The sequence below is a fragment of the Mustela nivalis genome, assembly GCF_964662115.1.
Source record: "Mustela nivalis genome assembly, chromosome: 18".
Taxonomy (NCBI): domain Eukaryota; kingdom Metazoa; phylum Chordata; class Mammalia; order Carnivora; family Mustelidae; genus Mustela; species Mustela nivalis.
The window spans coordinates 11,393,607-11,414,157 of record NC_139037.1 but is presented as its reverse complement, the minus strand read 5'-3'; the positions used below and the strand labels follow the sequence as shown (position 1 = coordinate 11,414,157).

Below are 20,551 nucleotides of genomic sequence, written 5' to 3'. Positions count from 1 at the left end.
AGAGGAAACACAAGCAGGGGGAGTGAGAGAGGGAGAAGCAGGCTTCCCGCAGAGCAGGAAGCCAGATGTGGGGCTCGATCCCAGGACCCTGGGATCATGACCTGAGCCGAAGGCAAAGACTTAACCACTGAGCCACCTAGGCGCCCCTATAGCAAAACGAAGTTTTAGAAGTTTGTAACACATATAGCCACCCCGTTCTTAAAACTCAGATTTTTGAAACTTGCAACTATAACTCAATGATAAGAGCAAAAGGAAGAAAGCTGCTCTGTGTAATAAGGTACAAATCCTCTAAGGATTTTCTAAAAACACTAGACTCTGTCCCACTGTGGGCAACCTTGAAAACCACTAGGGACACTTCCTACGTTCACAGTATTTGCTGTAGGTACTCAATCCAAACCGAGAGAGGTTACCCCAATCCTGGTGACCACAAATGAAAAATTTTCTTGCCTTGAAAGCTTTTCTATGTTTGAGATCTCATTTAGATGCTCACATTGGCTGGCATTTCACCAATTGACCCAACTGGTCAAATCTTCTACCACCCTCCCCAAACCAAAAAAAAAAAAAAAGGAAAGAAAAAAAAAGTATTATTAATCTCTCCATTTGTAATTATTCTCGTTGCTAGCTTAGCCTGGAACAGTATCTTCAAATCAAGAATGTGAATGAGATAACCTTTAATAAACTCAAAATATTCCAACTATTCATGGGGAAATCTTTAGGGAATTAATTTAATTTCAACTTCAAACTCATTTACTCTGTACCTGCAAAACCTACAAAGGTATATGTAAAAAGCAAGTTAAGAATAAGTTAAAACTGGGGTACCCGGGTGGCTCAGTGGGTTGAGTGTCTGCCTTCGAATCAGGTCATGATCCCAGGGTCCTGGGATGGAACCACATGGGTCTCCTTGCTCAGCCGGCAGCCTGCTTCTCCCTCTCCCACTCCCCTGCTTGTGTTCTCTCGCGCTGTCAAATAAATAAATGAAGTCTTTAAAAAAAAAAAAGGATGCGCTAAAACTGAATGACGCTAAATAATTAGCATCCACTTAAGAACATAAAGGTGAAAGTCCAGTGCATGTTTTCTTGCCCCATTACAAAACACATGACACTGGAGTGCCAAGTAAAATAAAAGCAAGACCACCAACACTGTCAGAATCAATCATTTCAACGGTCATAGCAGGTCCTTAAAAAATCATCTTGGGGCACCTGGGTGGCACAGCTGGTTAAGCATCAGACTCTTGGTTTTGGCTGAGGTCATGATCTCAGGGTTGTGAGGTTGAGTCCCGCAGGGGACTCTGCATTCAGAGGGGAGTCTGCTTGAGATTCTCTCTCTCTCTCCCCCTCTGTCCCTCTCATTCATGCTTGCTCGCTCTCTCTCAATAAATAAATCTTAAAGAAAAAAAAGAAAGTAGTATCTTCTCAAAAGCTATTCTGCTACCCTAGAACAAATGACCACTGGAAGAAATGCACTGAGCCCAACTGGGCAAGGATTATCTCCCAACCTGGCTCTCCTGGCAACACCCTCATATAAGCTGCATACAGTGTAGGACTCAGACCTCAGCAGAAGCCAATTACCACCCAGAAGCTACAATAACCATTACTGCTCTTACCCCCGGCTGACTGATCACATCTTGTCCACAGCTTCACTGTTGCTTGCTGACAGATTATCAATGTACAAACATACCTGCAACACATTTTTTTAAATGTGCTACACCTTCAATTTCATGAGAGAGTTATGGGACTGAAATCCAATACAGGAGACCTGAATTAGCTGTGGTTATTAATGGGGGGAAAGCCTACAAAGGAAAAGGGAGGAAACATTCATCTCATTTCCATAAAAAAAAACCAAAAAATTCAAAATAGCTTTCAAAGAGCCCCTCATCAGTTATAAAGCTGAAGAGATACTTCTTACCTAAAAAGACCAATTAGGTGGGAAATAAAAACGGTTGTATGACACAGTGGCTGAGAGCTCAGCCTTTGTCTCAAATGGATGTGGACTGGAATCCTGCCTCCACCATCAACTAGAGAAACTCTACAAGTCAATGGTGCCTCCCTAAGCCTCTGTGTCTGGTCTGTGAAATGGGTACCAAGTTAGCACTTACCTCTTAAAAGTATTTATGTAGATACAATAAAATAATACATATGAAACACAGCACTGTGCCTTAAATTTGGAAATCCGTCAATAGGAGCTATTTATCCTTTTGAGGAAAGGTAAAAAACACTTAACATACAGTGTCAGAAGATAGTATGTCTAATATTTAATCTAAAGGACAAACTGGTGCCAAAATGAAACTGATCTGGTCATTGAAGGGAAACATGTCAACCCAGTGTTGAAAACACCGGACTACAGCAGGAACCCAGCAGGTAACAGGAAGAAAGCAGCAGCTGAATCTGAGCCAGGAAAGGGCAAACCCCACACACTCTGCTCCAGCTCACTGTGCTGTAAGGGAAGACGGAGGGCATGGCACAACTTCTCGTTTCTAAAGAAAAGCCAGTAATCCAGATTTTTATGTGAGCTTCCTGGTTTTTAAATACCAGCCAAATAAAAACATCCAAGGATAGGCTCGGTCCATGGATTGCCAGTTTGTGAATGCCTGCCCTGGAGTGGAGTCTCAAACCAGAAACTGAAGAAAAGCCCAGTGGTTATATAGCTGAGGGACTCCAGCTCCCGAAAACAGTGTCTCTCTAAGGGGATTTTGGAAAAGAAAATTCGTCCCCGTACAAACTGTCCTGAGCAAATGCAGAGATTTAGTATTCCTGAACTCCACCCACTAAGTACCAGTGTGGCCTCCTCAAGTCTTGTGACAACCAAAATATCTCACCACACATTTCTGAACACCTCCTACTGACAGCACCACAACCACTAAGAATAACAAAGTTAAATCCAAAAGTTAGTGGTAAGGTCAAGAACATCTATTTACAAACAGCAATAAAATAAGAACAGGGCCGGCCCTGAGTCAACCAAACTAAAATCCCAAATTATCATCCAACAACTAAGTAGAAAGCTTAAACCTTGTTGTGGGAGCAAATCAAAAGGCCTAAATCACTCTTCCTACTTCTAGAATTAATTAAGAAGGAAGGAAACTGCCTTACCTTTTTTCTAGCCATTGCTTTAATAATGTTACTGAACATCACAGTTTTCCATCCATCTTTTTTCCTACAGCTGGAGCTTACATACAGAACTGTACATGCTTCAGAGAAATCACAGTGGAAGAAATCTAGGCAACCCAAGGCACCAACCCTTCATACCATTCCTGGATTTTTCTCTTATGCCTCATTCTCCTACTCAAGAGCATGTCCAAGTATGACCGAGCAATTCCACACCCAGGTACATACCCAAGTGAAATAAAAACACACGTCCACATGAAAACCTGCACATGAACGTTCAGAGACACATTATTTTTAATAGCAAGGAAGTGGAAACAATTCTGTGTCTATCAATGAATGAATAGGTAAACAAAATGTGGCATAGTCATACGATGGAGTACTACTTGGCCATAAAAAGGTATGCAGTTCAGAAACATGAATAAATCTTGAAAACATTATGCATGCTAAATCAAAGAAGCCAGACAGAAAAGGGAAAATATTGTATGACCCCAATTCCAATTATAAAATGTCCAAACAGGCAAACTTAGACACGAAGTTTGGTGGCTGCCTGAGCACATAGGAGATAGGTAGGGATGGAGAGAGACTGCATTTCTTTTTTGGGGTGATGGAAATTATTGTGGTTGCATAGCTTTACAAACACAAAACTATGCAAATATGCTAAAAACCAATGAACTGTGCATTTTAAATTGGTGAATAAATAAAAATAGCTTAATAAAGCTGTTCCTAAAAAGAAAAAAAAGCACAACCAATTTTATTTTATTTTATTTTTTTTTAAGATTTTATTTATTTATTTGACAGAGAGAAATCACAAGTAGATGGGAGAGGCAGGCAGAGAGAGAGAGAGGGAAGCAGGCTCCCTGCTGAGCAGAGAGCCCGATGTGGGACTCGATCCCAGGACCCTGAGATCATGACCTGAGCCGAAGGCAGCGGCCCAACCCACTGAGCCACCCAGGCGCCCCAAGCACAACCAATTTTAAATCATTAAATTGACTAATACCATTTGTTCTCTTAAAGACTACATAATATCACAGGTCACCTGCTGAAATACCCACTTTCTTCCAATCATCTTAGTTATTATAATAATTACCAATATGGGGGCTCCTGGGGCTCAGTGGGTTAAGCTTGTGCCTTCGGCTCAGGTCATGATCCCAAGGTCCTGGGATCGAGCCCCGCATCGGACTCTCTGCTCAGCAGGGAGCCTGCTTTCTCTCTCTCTCTCTCCTGCCTCTCTGCCTACTTGTGAACTCTGTCTGTCAAATAAAATCTTCTAAAAAAAAAATTAGAAATGCTTCCTCCTAATATTGTGGCTATGCCTAATTCCTGCTACTTTAAGTGACATGCACGATGCTCTCAATCAGAAGACTGCATGTTGAAAAATGCAAAATCTTAAAAGCTAGTAAGGTCTTATTAACTCCTGTCCAAGGAGGCTGGGAGGGACGAGGTACCTGCTCAGGCAGGAAGAATGCTGCACTGATGAAAGGCTCCTGGGTGCCAACTGATCAAACACACTGAGCACAGACAAGACACAGAAACAGGCAGGGGCTACTGTCTTCACAGGTCTCTAGTCTGGGTCTTCTACCTTCAGCAGGACACTGTGCAGAATTCTGAATTTTCTTTTCTTTTCTTTTTTTTTTTTTTTAAAGATTTTATTTATTTATTTGACAGGCAGAGATTACAAGTAGGCTGAGAGGCAGGCAGAGAGAGAAGGAGGAAGCAGGCTCCCTGCTGAGAAGAAAGCCCGATGTGGGGCTCGATCCCAGGACCCTGGGATCATGACCTGAGCTGAAGGCAGAGGCTTAACCCACTGAGCTACCCAGCACCCCAGAATTCTGAATTTTCTATATGGGAGGAAAACGTTGCTAACCTGACACCACACACGATGTTGTGTGGAGACTCAACGATAAGGTCTTTGTTTTTTTTCTCTGTTTTCTGTCAAAAGACCGAGACGATAAGAAAAAAACCACATGGAAAAATGATGTTTTTCATTCTTCAATGTTTTGCTGCTTCAGGTCATTCCCAATCTATAAGGTGGCAACTAAACAGTAAGCCCTTAGTGTAACAAGTCGATGCCTTTGGCTAGGATTATCAACTTTAACAAGTCTAAGAGCAGCCTCCTGCTGGAATAGGTGAGTAATGTGGGGTGAAGGCTGATTTAGCCGAATGCCCGCGAAAGCTGGGTTCCAACGGCCATCAGTGCTGGAGTGAGGACTGCGGCAGGGGGCTGCCAGGGCTGCGGGACGGGTGGAGGGCAAGAAATGGATCCCGTGGATGAATGGGTTAGAGCCACGGAACTGCAGGAATACAGACTCACCAAGCTGAGTATACTGTGCTTTCTACAGCCAAATGTGGAGCACGCTTCTTATCATCTGTGATTCCTGCCTCTAATTAAAACTGGTTGTTTGGTTTACTTCATTCCCAAAGCATAAACCTTGGCTTTTTATAGCCCAAGCAGTGTGCTATTTTAAACATGTAGAGGAAATGCATTTTCAGTTACAAACATTTGCTCCTGTGAATCTGTTCTTATTTGCTAGCAAAGAATGTGGGACAGGATGTTTTACCCTCCTGCTCTGGTCTTCCTGTATTGCTTACATCTGTTTAGAGAGAAGAAAAATAAACAAATAAAGTGTTTCTGCTGGACAATTTCTATAAACTGAAGCAACTTCAAAAATGAAAATGAAAAACATCTGTGGGAAAGTATTATAATAATTTTATTTTAATAAATTGGATTATTTCTATAGATTTTTCCCTGAAAAGACCTCCCACACCAGGCATGTGCAGGCTGCAGCATATACTACTATCTGCACTGATAAATGTGCCCACTTGGACACCCCAGACCAGATGCATTCCTCTTGACCCTGTTTTCTTCCACACACAACTACAACTTGGAGAAACTTTCTGAGATGCATTTCAGAAAAATGATCATGCCAACTTTAAAGGTCACCTTCTGGATTTATCCAGAAATTTTCATGTACAACTCTGAGCACTTTTTTTACTCAGTTAGACATATGCTTGTACTCTGTTACATTTCACTACTGCACCTTTGAAGAAACAGGGGTACCTGGGGGGCTCAGCTGGTTAGGTGCCCAACTCTTGGTTTGAGCTCATTCAGATCATGACCTGAGGGTCATGAGATAGAGTTCCATGTTGGGCTCCACGCGAGGCTACAGCCTGCCTAAGAGTCTCTCTTTCTCTCTCCCTTCACACCCCCCACCCCTGCACTCAAATAAATAAATAAATAAAATCTTTAGAAGAAATTGATCTCAATCAAGAAAGTGACTTAGTGAAATTTCACTTGACCCTTTTATAAGGGAGTTAGCAGTCCACTCATCTACTGAAAGGTATTTTACCGGTTGGTGCCTCTAAATTCCATCTGTCCTTCTGCTCCCCGTCCCAGATGGGGTCCGGTATGAAGAGTTGGAGAAAGACACTCTTCATCAAACTTTGGTCAGGCTCCTTTGAGCCCTCTTCTCAACTAGGCCTCAATCTTGGCCTCCATCCTTGCTGGGTGTGCATTTTAACAATTTAGCCCAATTTTAGCAAGAATCCTGCTAGCTCAGTTTTGAGAGAATGCTCCACTCTTCATATCTGATCAGCCCGGATATCTGATTAAGTTCCTCATTCCCCACCCTCAATGTGTAAGTACATACTCAGCCTGCCTTCGGTGAGGATCCCGTTAAGTCTGTTTAGCAAAAATCTCCCTACCCCTGGGGTCTCTCAGTAACGTTCCATCCTCAGACACCTTCCTACTGCCCTCATTCTGCTCCCTGGCCATAAACCCCCAGCTGTCTTTGCTGTACAGAGAGCTGAGCCCCATCCCTCTCCCTTATTGTGACAGTCCTGCCACCTACTGCAATAATCCCAATGATGTCCTCCTTACCATTTTAATAAGCGTCAGAATGGAGTGTCCTGGCAAGAGATGGAAGAGGAGGAGGAATAGGAGATCTGGGTAGTAATGCCCCTGGCTTCCCCCTGCAGAGTCCATTGCTCAAGTGAGGGGCTCAGATCCTGTCAGGAGGCCCTCCCTGTCTTCAGTGCCAAAACTGTCCCCCTCTTGCCCCTTCAGGTCTAGGGAAAGTAATGCAGCCCCATCTTACTGGTCCCAAGTACACCACACTATCCTATCTCTGGTTTTTCATCACTTTGTGAGTTATTACATTCTCTTCAAAGTATCCCAATTTGAGGATGCCATCTGTTTCCTGCTGGGTCTCCCTAATACAGATATCATCTCAGCAATTTATCCTTCAGAATTACTGGCTCTTTCTAAGAAAGGAAGGCACGGATCCAGAAAACAGTGAGGCTTCGCCGTGTGACTTAGTGACTGAGGCAAGCTGACCTTGTTAAGCTACCACTTCTCCCTCCTCTACTTATCATCATCATTATAGCAACAGAATGTTTTCTGAAACACACATGGTTTCCAAGCAGAATCTCTAAGCATCAAAAGGGGATTATCTAAAAAATATCCAAGGAGGCTAAAAGTAAAAACTGTGCTAGCTGAAATGAACTATGCTTGAACCCTAAGGTACAAGCAACTTTGCCTTTATTTCTATGTGATACTTAATCCAGAGTTAGCTTTTACAGTAAAACTTTTAATAAATGTCAGAGACCCTGTTTAATAATACCACATATATGTTTAATAATACCACATATAATACCACCAAGTAAAAAACTTGGGTTAAGTTTTTTCAAAAGATTGATCTGTCAAATTCAGACTGTAGTAGATTATGAAATCAGTTCAGTGGCCCATGACATTTTTTTAAAAAAATCATACATAGTCCACACTATTATGTAAATCAAAATTATGAAAATCAGAATTCATCATGTGTAGCAAAGGTAAATATTTTACCAGGTTTTCTTTCACTTTTTTACATCTATTGTTATGAGCGTACTAGGGCATCCTATAAAATGCACTCCTTACTGTGAGTCGATCAAGTCTGAAAGCTACTGGTCTGAAGAGAATCCCTTTCAAACAATTTTAACAATTACAAGGCAAAAAACAGGCTGCTTCAGCCTACAGCCTCACATTTTTTTATCTCAACCCTCACTAAAGATAGTTTGTCACTCAGTATAAAAACTTTATGAAATAATACTTACAAAATAGTATAGTATGCTATTTTTTTAAGAGATTTTATTTATTTATTTGACATAGAGAGAGAGGGCGTGCACAGGCAGGCAGAGCAGTAGACAGAGGCAGAGGGAGAAGCAGGGTCCCCGTGGAGCAAGAAGCCTGATGCAGGGCTGGATCCCAGGACCTTGGAACCATGACTTGAGCTGAAGGCAGACGCTTAACCAATGGAGCCATCCAGACACAACCCCCACCTCCATTTTATTTCTTTTAAATGATGGTTGTAAACCACAGCCTGAAAACTGCTGGCCTAGAATCTGAGGAGGGCCAGTGTGAAGAGCCCTGTTCACTTCACTCCATTCCTCCCATGGCTGCTCTCTTTGGTGTTTACATCATTTCCACCATGGAAGCAAGCTCTCAAATCTCTTTCTTTCTTACGTTTCTATGTAACCACTACATGCTTCTTGCTTCTGCCACCTACTCGCTCCAGTGAGAGCGAAAGCCTTGGGGTAAGGAGCAATGAAGAGCATATGGGAGGTGTGGACAGGGCCTGGTCATGGACTTGCATTCACCATCACGGCACACGCTGAGCCGCATCTTACCACAAGCAACTGCCGCCCACAGCCTGAGGACTGAGGGCATGTGGATGTAGTCCTGAGCCAGTGACAGATGGGAGCTGCAGAACTACCCCAGCATCCTTGCCCTTGCCGTGTTCTTCACCACCTCTGCGAGATACTAGAAGAAGGAGGGAGCACCAGCCGCTACTGGCAGTAACCTGCCAGAATCCACATCCTACCCAGGCTTCCCTCCTAGCCTGTCCACCTCCCTGCTGGGGCTTCCTGAAGGCGGCTCCCACACAAATGACCTGTACCCAAACCTGTCTCAGGGTCTGCTCTGGGTAAACACAACCTAGATGAGCACACAAGCTTACACAGCACTGTGTGGAGCCAGTGTTACAAAGATGAGAAAGGCCTGTGCTAGGAAAGCTCATAACCTGATAGAAAAACCTATTATTTTTTTTTTAGTAAAAAAAAAAAAAAAACAACAACAACAAACCCAAGATTTTACTGTTCGTGGCAATGAGATAAATACATATGTTCAGGGAGGGAAGGAAGAAGTGACAAGCTATGTGACTGAGGGCCAGAGAAGCGCCTGGAGGTGACATATTCCTCCCCAAACCCTCAAGAAGACAGCCCTCCCCACAGGAGTCAGCGGCTGGCGGGTGCCGCCAATGGGCCACAGTCCTCGGTCACGTCCCTGCAGGCTCGTGCCCTGGCTGATCGTATTTACTGTGATGCTTTACATCTTACGTACAGGTTATAAAGAAAGGAATTTTTATTTTCCCCAATGGAAAAAAATTCTAGTCTTCAGCTAAAAATAACTCAAGTAATATTGAAAATACGAAGAAAAAAAAAACTATTACATTCCCAGCAGTGTGTCAATAGAATTACTTGCAAATCAGCTCTGACCTTCCAATGTTCCTTTGAGGTCCTTGGGGGATGGGACTGAGGGCTCAACCCCAATCTCCACTCGAAGTTCTAATAAACCGGTGACATTTTCATTCAAAAATTATTTTTAAATGTAAATCTCCTACACATTCGGCTCTGTGGTCAATGCTGTAAATCAGCACTTTCTTCAGGCTGGAATCAAACGAGAAACCTAAGGCTCATTTTTCATTGCACCTTCCATTTTGGCAAACATTCCAGCAAAGGCAAACGAAAGCACATCCTGCCAGCTACAGCCCCAGCAGGCGCTTGTACCAAGAACGGCTTCTGCTGCACGCCAGGCAGCCCCGAGCCCGAGACCAGAACGCTCACCCAGACCCGGCAGGGAGTGACGGCAGCGCTGCAGCGACAGGAGCCGGTGGCTTCTCCTTCTCGTTTTGCTTGAAGAAAGATTTGGCTTCTTTAGATGTAGCATCCACTTCCTTAGTCACCCTGTGCCAAGGAGGGAAACGTCAAGTTTTTAAGAAGAGTAAGATGAGAAACAAACTCTAAGGAAAGGGGTAAGTAACAACAAGGAAAACACCCAGTGGGCCTCCAGTGAGTTCTGGCTGCTGAGGTTTCTGATTCAAGTCCACTACCACAGTGCTAAATAAAGGCATCTTCCCTCACTGAAGAACAACAACGTATGTACTTAATCTCCCTCAAATTGTCTCCGTTTCTTCTGTCAGCTTGCCACACACACACCAGTGGTCACTGCTGAATCACGGCTCCTGTGGGCTGCGGATGGCAAGGCTGAGAAGGTTCTCCCACTGCCCCTCACATGTGGATTAGGACTCACAGTTAAAGGACTGGGGAGCAATGGGGAGGTGGAATCTCTGGGAGGAAAACACTAGCATTATTTTGAGAAGAAGAGTAACAATATAAACAACTGGAAATATTCTGCAGAATGCTCCTGTTTCACAGCTAAAATAACCCAAAGATGGAAGAAAATGCCTTCGAGCTGGCTAACCAACACTCATGTGGGAGTGGAAAAAAATACAGGATGGAGAATCCTGTCCAAGTTCAAATCTGGAAAAATGGTCTTCAGTAAAACTGAGTCCTGGGGCACCTGGGTGGCTCAGATGATTAAGTGTCTGCCTTCCGCTCAGGTCATGATCCCAGGTCGTGGGATCAAGTCCTGCATCAGGCTCCCTGATTGGTGGAGAGTTTGCTTCTCCCTTTCCCTCTGCTTCTCTCCCTACCTGATCTGTCAAATAAATAAATAAAATCTTTAAAAAAAAAAAAAAAGGTTAAAAAAAAAACCCAACAACAAAACTGAGTCCTAAAGGTTCAGACAATGCCTGAGATTTCAACTAAAGAGAGAACAAGTGTTTAATGCCTGCTTAGTCTTGCCAAGTCAACAAAAACATCTGAAGAATTTTGTTTAAGTTCCAGTCTATCTGCAGGAGGGTCCAAGATTAAGGTCACTGTACTGTGAGCGGTCAGCCAAGGTCCTCCAGAATAAACTGGCCAAGAACAACTGCAGGTGAATCGGATAAACTCCATCTCCGCAGGATGTAAGTCTCTGTCTCTTCTCTCCTTCCAACCGGGCTTCTGGGGAGCAGAAGCAATTTTTCTTCACACCTACACTATGTCACCTATCAAGTGGCACAGAATAAGAGTCTGAGAGTTCTGTATTGAGAACCTTCACTAGGAAACACTGGCAAGTTTATCTTGAGCGATGACTTAAAACACCACCACCTTTTGTTACTCCCATATCCATGGTCTTACAATGGTCAGTATTATTCAGAGGATCAAATGGAAATTGCTGAACCTCTAAAATCTGGTCTCACTCTTTCCCGGGCTTAATTTGTGTGTCTCTCTACTCTCCCCAATGACCCTCTCAGTAATGAGAGCCAAGAGTAAAAAATAAGAGGGAGAATATACACCACAGATTAGACCATCACTCCGCAAATACATACTCCTTCCCTTGAACCACAAAGAAACTTGTCTAACTTACTGATGTTGAGCTTAGGTACATGTTTCAATGGTCAATGAGATGGGAGCTGATCTGACAGGAAAAGCAGCTTTAATGCTGGCGCTGTTTCACCTACCCCTTCAGTTCCTACCCTTTGCCTCTTAAGAATACGCCTCAAATACCAGCAGGTCCAAGACGGCCGAAGGACACACACTGAAGATCTGAATCCAGCAAGCAGCCTGGAGCAAAACGCAGACTGGCTGAACCCCAGACACCCGGAAACACACGGACAGCAAACAAATGCTTACTGCTGTATCCCAGAGGTTTGGAATGGCTTGTCACATAGCATTTCTGTAGCAATGGCAGACACATTTACCTTCCATGAACAAAAAATCAGAAATCTAAGGGGCTAAGTTACTAAGATCAGTAGGAATGGCACTGCATAACTTCGGAGACCCGCTGATAAAAAGTGACACAGCTCTCACCACCTGCTCCCTCCAGAGTGCAACTCTGACACACGAAGCCTGGCTACTCCGGATCCACCATGCTACACAGAACACCTGGGAAGGCCACAGAGAAAAGAGATGCCCGAGGAGCCTGTTCCAGTCCAGGCCCGAGAGGTGGGAGCAAGAAAGCCTTCAAGGTGGCTCCACACCCAGCCACTAACTCCAGCTGCATTAAGAGACCCCAAGCAAGAGCTGCTGGAGCCCAGCTACCCTCCACAACTATGGAAAATGACAAGAACACAATTGTTTAAAGCCACTACATTCTGGAGCAATTCCCTTCACCGATATACAGATGACCAGAATAAATCCACATCCAAACATAAAGCTTAAGGCAGAGTCCTAGTCTACTGGACTAGAAATAGGTACTTTAAATCTCCTCGCCCTAGGTGGAGTCTGGGGCAGACCTGAGATGGCTCATGAAAAACAAGTGGACGCCTGCACTTAGAAATGACAGTTTGAACACAGACTTTATTCTCTACTCCTTACTAAAACCCTACAAAATAGTGGTAAATAAATTTACAAAGGCAAAACCACATAAGGATATGGAGAAGAGATATAACAGAGAAACTATGCCAATCGAGTTCTCTGAAGGTAGAAAGTAAACAGACAAGTAGAAATTGGCTTTGGTTTTTGTTTTCTCTAATCTAAGTCTGTAGCCATATGGAATGGCCAATAACAAGCCAATCTATACCACAGTATTCTACAAAGGCTCAGTAAATTGACATACCAGGAACCTTTGAAGGGAGAGGAAATGAGCAAGGCTAAAAATCAGTTGAAAGTTAATCTCGGGAGCAACTAAGTCCAGATCACCTTTTCCAACCTCATACCATAGGCTACTGTCTCCCACCCAAACCAGCAAACCCATTACTCCTTGGAGAAAATAAAAACCACGGAAATTCGAAACTCACGGGGCAGGGCTGAAGTCTCATTCTGAAAACAAGGTAATTAAATGAAAATCTATTTATTCACTCTTTCTTTTTGCACAACAACCTCAAAAGCTATGTGTTCCAGATGGCTGACTTAGTTACAAGATGGAGTGCTACCCAACCTGTGTAGGACTTTGCATCAGTAAGAAATAAATAGGCAGAGCTGACCCTCGAACAATGTGGGGTTTAGGGGCACCAACTCCCCGCACAGTTGAAAATCTGCGTTTAAGTTTAGACTTCCCCAAAACTTAACTACTAGTAGCCTACTGCTGACAGAAAACCTTACTGGTAACATAAACAAATGATTTAACACATATTTTGCATATGTATTTTACACTGTATTCTTACAATAAAGGTAAAGAAAAAATACTGAGAAAATCATAGAAGAGAAAATGGATTTACAGTACAGCAAAAAAATCCATATACAAGTGGACCCATGCAGTTCAAACCCATGTTGTTCAAGGGTCAACAGTATTGTGTTATGCTACTGAGTTTCTGGGTTTGTTGCCACAGCGTGGCCTAGCATAACTTTACTATTGTATCTATTTATTAGGAATTTCAGAAGAAGAGAAAATACAGAAGAGGTTGTCAACAAAAAAGAAAATTTCCTAGAAGGATAACTTCTCACAAAAAGAGCCACAGAATACATGACGTGGCAAGTTTTAAGATTCATTGTAGTATCACTGTAAAATGTTAGACTATTCCTGATAAGAGAAGATAAAGATAAAGTGGGTCAAGGTATAAGGAAAGTAAAAGAAGCCTTTATGCATCTTCTGTTTGGTTTATCTATTTTACCGCAGGACTGACAACGCTCCTGCAGCAGCCAAGCAGAGCAATTCGGTGAACATTTTCTAAAAAACACCTGAGAGGGCGCCTGGGTGGCTCAGTGGGCTAAGCTGCGGCTCAGGTCATGATCCCAGGGTCCTGGGATCGAGCCCCGCATCCGGTTCTCTGCTCAGCAGGGAGCCTGCTTCCTCCTCTCTCTCTCTCTCTCTCTCTCTGTCTGCCTCTCTGCCTACTTGTGATCTCTGTCAAATAAATAAATGAAATCTTAAAAAAAAAAAAAAAAAAAGCACCCGAGATCTAGGCATTGCATTGTGTGTCGATTTTAGAAATAAAAATATATGCACAGTCTCTGCCCTTCAGGGTCTTGGGGCCCATGAGGACAGCAAACCATGAAATGAGTTATGACAACACAATATATAGTAATTACCACAAAGAAGGCATGAAATGAGTACAGCCTATGGGAGTATCCCTGTTAACTTCTCAATGCCAAAGTCCTATCCACAGTCACAAAGAAATGACATCTATAAACTGCTGTTTCTCTCAGGGACCTTGGGAATCAATATAAAGTAACACAAGCAGACTTTTAGTCTTCATTAATATATGACTGGAAGAATTCCATTTTGAACAAACAATAAGAAGAGATTCAGCTCTCAAAATATCTTCAAGGAGGAGAACAGTTCAGTAACAGACCACTTCTAATAGATAAGAGGGAACCCTGATAGGAAAGACCCACTATTAGCAATAGTTAGTTCAAGTGTTATCAGCAGAAATGTCATTTTAACTTCATTTCACTTACTTAGAACTTCCTGAAAACTCTTTATTTAGGCAGAAACTTTCCATGACTGGCCTCTTCCGAAAGGCGATTCACTCAGGAAAGTCTGAGCCAACTGGCTCAGCTGGTTATCAGAAGGGTAAAAAATACTATTTTTCCTCATTCCCAAAGGTTAACAAGCTACACGTTTTTCAGAAGGAAAAAAAAATAAAACCAAAAAGATAAAAATTCAAAGCTTAACAATTAAAACATAATTAGAAAAAACTAAAAGACTAATTTTGTGCCAACACTACCTTATGCTTGTACTTACAAATTCAGATGGGGATTACAAGAGTAGGCTTATGAAAACATGTGTTGGTGCGCCTGGGTGGCTCAGTGGGTTAAGCCTCGGCCTTTGGCTCAGGTCATGATCTCAGGGTCCTGGGATCAAGCCCTCCTCCATCAGGCTCTCTGCTCAGCAGGGAGCCTGCTTCCCCCCCTCTCTCTGCCTACTTGTGGTCTCTCTCTATCAAATAGATAAATAAATCTTTTAAAAAAAGAAAAAAGAAAAATCCTGCCAGCATGCCAATTAACAGGGTTTTATTTTCTTTTTATTTATTTATTTCTTTTTTTTTTTTTAAAGATTTTTATTTATTTAATTGAGAGAGAGAGAGAGAGATCACAAGTAGGCAGAGAGGCAGACAGAGAGAGAGGGGGAAGAAGGCTCTCTGCTGAGCAAGACAGCCTGATGTGGGGCTCGATCCCAGGACCCCAGGATCATGACCTGAGCCGAAGGCAGAGACTTAACCCACTGATCCACCCAGGCGCCCCTACAGGGTTTTATTTTCTTTAGGAGGAAGAATTTATAGAGAACATTTGTTTATTGTGTTATTTATCTCAATAATGTATGTTTTCTAAAGTAATAAGCTCGTATTTCTTTTGAATATAAAATATATATATATGTGAGAATGTGTATATTTGTAGGGGGAAAAAGGTGCTTCCCTGAGCGTAGTTCTTTGGTTGCTTTTTTTTTATAGACATGGTGCTGCCCAATTCTGACAAACGACAGAAATAGCAGGCTCCCAAACACCCATCCAGTACTTGAAATTACCATCCACTTGTTTTATAAAATGAAATGTGAAATTTGTGCCATTAATATAAATATTAATACAGCCACAAAATTTATTTATCAGGAAATTTAATGATTTCTTCTAACAGATATTCACTAGCTTTTCTCACTCTCTCTGTTGGGCTGATGGTAAAATTGTAATAAATCTTTCTTGGGTATCCTATATGACATATGGGAAGTAATACAAGCCAAGAAAGATTTCTAAAAACGTTAAATATGTATTTCTAATGGCATATCACACACTTCCTGCATTATTTTGTAGGATTTCCAAACTATTAAAGGCTTCCTGTCAGTGTTCTGCTACCCCCTACTGGACAACTAAATAGTTTCAGTGTGATTTCTGGCAGCAAAATAACATTACTAATTCACATCACCAGGAATTACCTAATGGATCCCCAAAATGATTGATTATCAGAGAAATGGTGTCTTTGCGATGGAGAATTCTGAAAGGTATTGCCTAAGTGGTCTAACTTATCACCACCAATTCTGAGTGTTACTGATGTCATGTACTGGGGAAGACCAAACATCAACAACGTATTTGTCTAGGTGACTAATCTTAAGTTAGTCATGTGGAAACTACGCAAAATTCTGAACTGAGGACCATCCTACAAAACAAATGGGCTCCTAAAAACATACAGCTAACCCCTGAAAAAGCAGCAGTTAGGGGCACTGCCATCTGTCCACCCCACAATTGAAAATCTATGTGTAACTTTAACTCTCCCAAAACTTAACTAGTAATAGCCTACTGTTACCGATAACATAAACTGTCAAATAACACATTTTGTTTATGTACTACAAGCTATACTCTTATAATACAGTAAGCTATATGAAAGAAAATGTGATTAAGAATATTGTAAGAAAAATACATTTATGGTACTGCATTGTATCGAAAAAATATCTACATTTAAGTGCACTTGTGCAGTTCAAACCGGTGTTGTTCAAGGGTTAACTGTGTATGTCAGTGTCATGAAATACTTAAAATGAAAGGCTTTAGAAAGGAACTTAACAAGAAAAGACTAAAAAGACTAAATGCGAGAGTGTAATTTTACACTGGATGTTGGACTGAACAAGTAAAACAAGTTATATAAAGAATAGTACTGAAATAACTGTTAAAAAATTTGAATAGAATCACAACTAGAACTACTTAAAATATGCTACAAAACTAGTTGTTACTGGTCCAAAACAAGATGGGTACAGAAAATTTAAGTTAGTATTTACAAATTTGTTTAGCAATTTGACAATGTCACGACAGTCAAGACATGAAGGTGGACTCACTGTGTTAACCAGAACATAGACCAATTCGGGTACTGTCAAACTGGCCAGCTGGTCACATGTGACATAGCGTATTAGTCATGTGCAGTGAGACATAATGCATATGATAGTTTAGGGTTATTTTATCAAAACCCAAAAATGTGATAAAATGCAATGATTTTTTTTAAATGTAACCATTATTTTTATAGATTATTTTTACAATCACTTTAGTTGTTAACCAAGTGTGACTTTTAAAATTCATATTAACCGTTAACCAAGTATGACTTTTTAACTTTACAGTTTAAACTAAGTTAAAGAAAGTAAAATTGGTATTATTTTCTTATTCCTAATGTACTGATAGCAAAAAGAGCCTCACTGTATATTTCTATAAAGAAAACACATCTTCTGAATGCAACAGCAGTGGCAAACCATGTGATGATACTGAGAAGTAATTCCAAAGAAACAAAGGCCAACTGAACTCAAACTGCTTTTACTTCATGAGCCCTCACAGAGTTTGCTTGTTGACCATTCAGTGCTAAAATCATAGTGAGTCAGTGAGTTCTTTGCAAATATTTTTGCTAATAGAGCAACGAATTCATCAAAACTTCAGTGGCATTTACATACAAAACACAAAGAAATTCTAAATCAAAAGACTTCTTTGAAGGAAGGAGTACTGATCTAAAAAGCCAACAGAAAGAGATGTATGATTCCAAAAATTAATGTTAGTGTATTGTAGTCTTCTGAGAAAGAAGCATTTTTGGTTGCTAACTAAAAAGAATAAGCCACTGCCAAGATATTAGTAAAAGACTCTATCAATGATGTCTGCTTGGAAAGCTTGGTGAATATGTAACAAAGAAGGTGATTCAAGTGCAGTATTCCAGGGATGCCCCAGCTTGAAGTCCTCAGAATCTGGCTTATGACAGTAAGAACAATAATCAGATTAGCAGAATGTTTTCTCAATGTGATTAAAGAATGCCAGGTTATTATTAACATAAAAATTAACATATGTGTGATTTAAACATGACAGTGATATGAAGGATTCTTTTATTGATTTCTGGCTGACAGACATAATTGACACCGATCTCTAAAACAAAACTAGAATTACATTGTCAACAAATGTAATCTGAAGTTTAAGTGTATGCAAGAGTATGTTCTAACAGCACAGGCGCAAGACAGAAAAACAGATTAGATTAAGGAGCCAGCGCTAGAACATAGAATTAAGACACTGCTTACCGAGGAAAAATCTTGCTGCCAAAACAAACAACCCCACTGTTCCTAGTACAGTAATAAAAACTGTAAATTATGTAAGACTAATGCATTACATTTTTCAATGACTGTCTCTATTGTGTGACAAGCTGAAAGCTGATCATAAACGTACACACGTTACTTTGCATGCTGAGGTACCACAGTTATATAAGGGGAAAATGCTAAGAATGATGAGCTTTCAAATAAACTTAGTGTCTTTATTTTTTTTACTTTTTTTTTTTTTTAAGATTTTATTTATTTATTTGCCAGAGAGAGAAATCACAAGCAGGCGGGGCGGGGGGGGGGTGAGCAGACTCCCCCCTGAGCAGAGAGCCCGATGCGGGACTCCAACCCAGGACCCTGAGATCACGACCTGAGCCGAAGGCAGAGGCTTAACCCACTGAGCCATCCAGGCACCCCAACTTAGTGTCTTTAAAAAAAAAAAAAAAACCAGTTGGGTTTCCAATTTTAAAGGTCTTAATTAAACAGTAAAACTTGGTTTATTTGTCTGATCTTGGTATTTTTAATAATGAGTACTTTCATGCAATAAAATATTTCAACATGTTCTTCAGTAGTAAATAAATTACCAGGGTAAAAATGAAAGCTAGAAGGCTGGAGAAACAGAGCTTCTACAGATAAACATGTTTCACTGAGAGGCACCTAGGTGGCTCAGTGGGTTAAGCCTCTGCCTTTGGCTCAGGTCATGATCAGGGTCCTGGGATGGAACCCTGCATCCGGCTATCTGCTTAGCAGGGAGCCTGCTCCACCCTCTCTCTCTCTGCCTGCCTCTCTGCCTACTTGTGATCTCTCTATCTCTCTGTCAAATAAATAAATAAAATCTTAAAAAAAAAATGTTTCAGTGAATGTTTTGAATTCCATTTCCTATCACAAGACTATCTACACACAGGGGAATGCTTGCATACAGAATTCCTTATTTCCACTGAACTCTAACTTAATTATAACTTGACAGAATAAACTGATGAAACTGGCTACTGATGAAGTATTGAAGATGAACTTTGAAAATACAGTATCACTGACTTCATTTTATATAAAAGTAAAAATAAAAATCCTGAACTTACTGAAACAGCTTAAAAATCTTTATTTCCGTCTTCATGAAAATATCTCTGTGAGATGGGTTTATGACAAATGTTATTTTAAAAAAAGAAAAGAAAAGAAAAGAAAACCAACACAGAAATAATTTCCATGTACAGTACCCTCCAGTAGTACTGTCATGTACCCAACTAGAAGCAGTAAATTAACAAGAAAGAAAGGAGTTATTTCGTCACATTAAAAACCAAATACAGGGGCACCTGGGTGGCTCAGTGGGTTAAAGCCTCTGCCTTCGGCTCAGGTCATGGTCCCAGGGTCCTGGGATAGAGCCCCAAGTGGGGCTCTCTGCTCTGCAGGCAGCCTGCTTCCTCCCCTCTCTCTCTGCCTGCCTCTCTGCCTACTTGTGATATCTCTCTCTCTCTCTCTCTGTCAAATGAATAAAATCTTAAAAAAAAAAAAACATAAAAAACAAACAAAAACTAAATATACACAGCATTTATTCAAAGTGTGCATTTAGATGTTAAGTATTGAGAATTGATTTTTTTTTTTAAAGATTTCATTTATTTATCTGACAGAGAGACAGAGATCACAAGTAGGCAAAGAGGCAGGCAGAGAGAGAGGAGAAGGCAGGCTCCCTGTCAAGCAGAGAGCCCGATGGGGGGCTCGACCCCAGGACCCTGAGATCATGACCGGAGCTGAAGGTAGTGGCCTAACCCACTGAGCCACCCAGGCGCCTGGAGAATTGATATTTTACTCTTAGTCTGTTTCAATTATAGAACGTAAAGGTATAAATATAACAGTGATTTCCTATATTAATTATTTATACTCACGCTCTCGGTAAACAGCATGTGTAACTATACAAATCTTTTCCTATTCCTATTTGATGATCATTTTGACTGTTTTATTGAAATGTCAGTTAATGTCTATTGAATCTCATTGTTAAAAATCTGAGCTTGTATTTTCTACAACTTTTCAATTTAGTTTTCTAGCTATTCCTTTTTATTGTGTCTTACAAAAGTATTGGTCTGCAACAGGTTGAAATTTTAAAATCAGCCTCCTTCACCACAGATGTATAATGTACATCTGTGGTGATTACACATATAATCTACATTAATGTGAAATTTATACATATAATCTACATTAATGTGAAATTTACTAGATGTGACAGCTGCATTGTATCATAAAGGAGAATGCCCTTTGTTCTTAGGGAACTGCTAACATATTTAAGAGTGAAGTGTCATGATGTCTACAAGCAATTCTCAAATGGTTCAGGCAAGACAAAAAGAGAAATACAGACCTAGACGGAGAAAGAGGCAATCAGTAATGTGTATAATAAGTATAT

The 20,551-nt window shown here is 41.0% G+C and overlaps 1 protein-coding gene across 1 annotated transcript in view; it reads right to left on the bottom strand.

Annotated features, from left to right (window-relative positions):
• The window catches only part of CFDP1 (craniofacial development protein 1), a 127,580-nt gene that overhangs the window by 93,276 nt on the left and 13,753 nt on the right, over window positions 1–20,551 (bottom strand). The window contains exon 5 of the mRNA XM_082712288.1: window positions 9,981–10,100. Coding sequence (XP_082568414.1) covers window positions 9,981–10,100 — 120 coding nt within the window. The remainder of the gene's footprint in view (window positions 1–9,980; window positions 10,101–20,551) is intronic.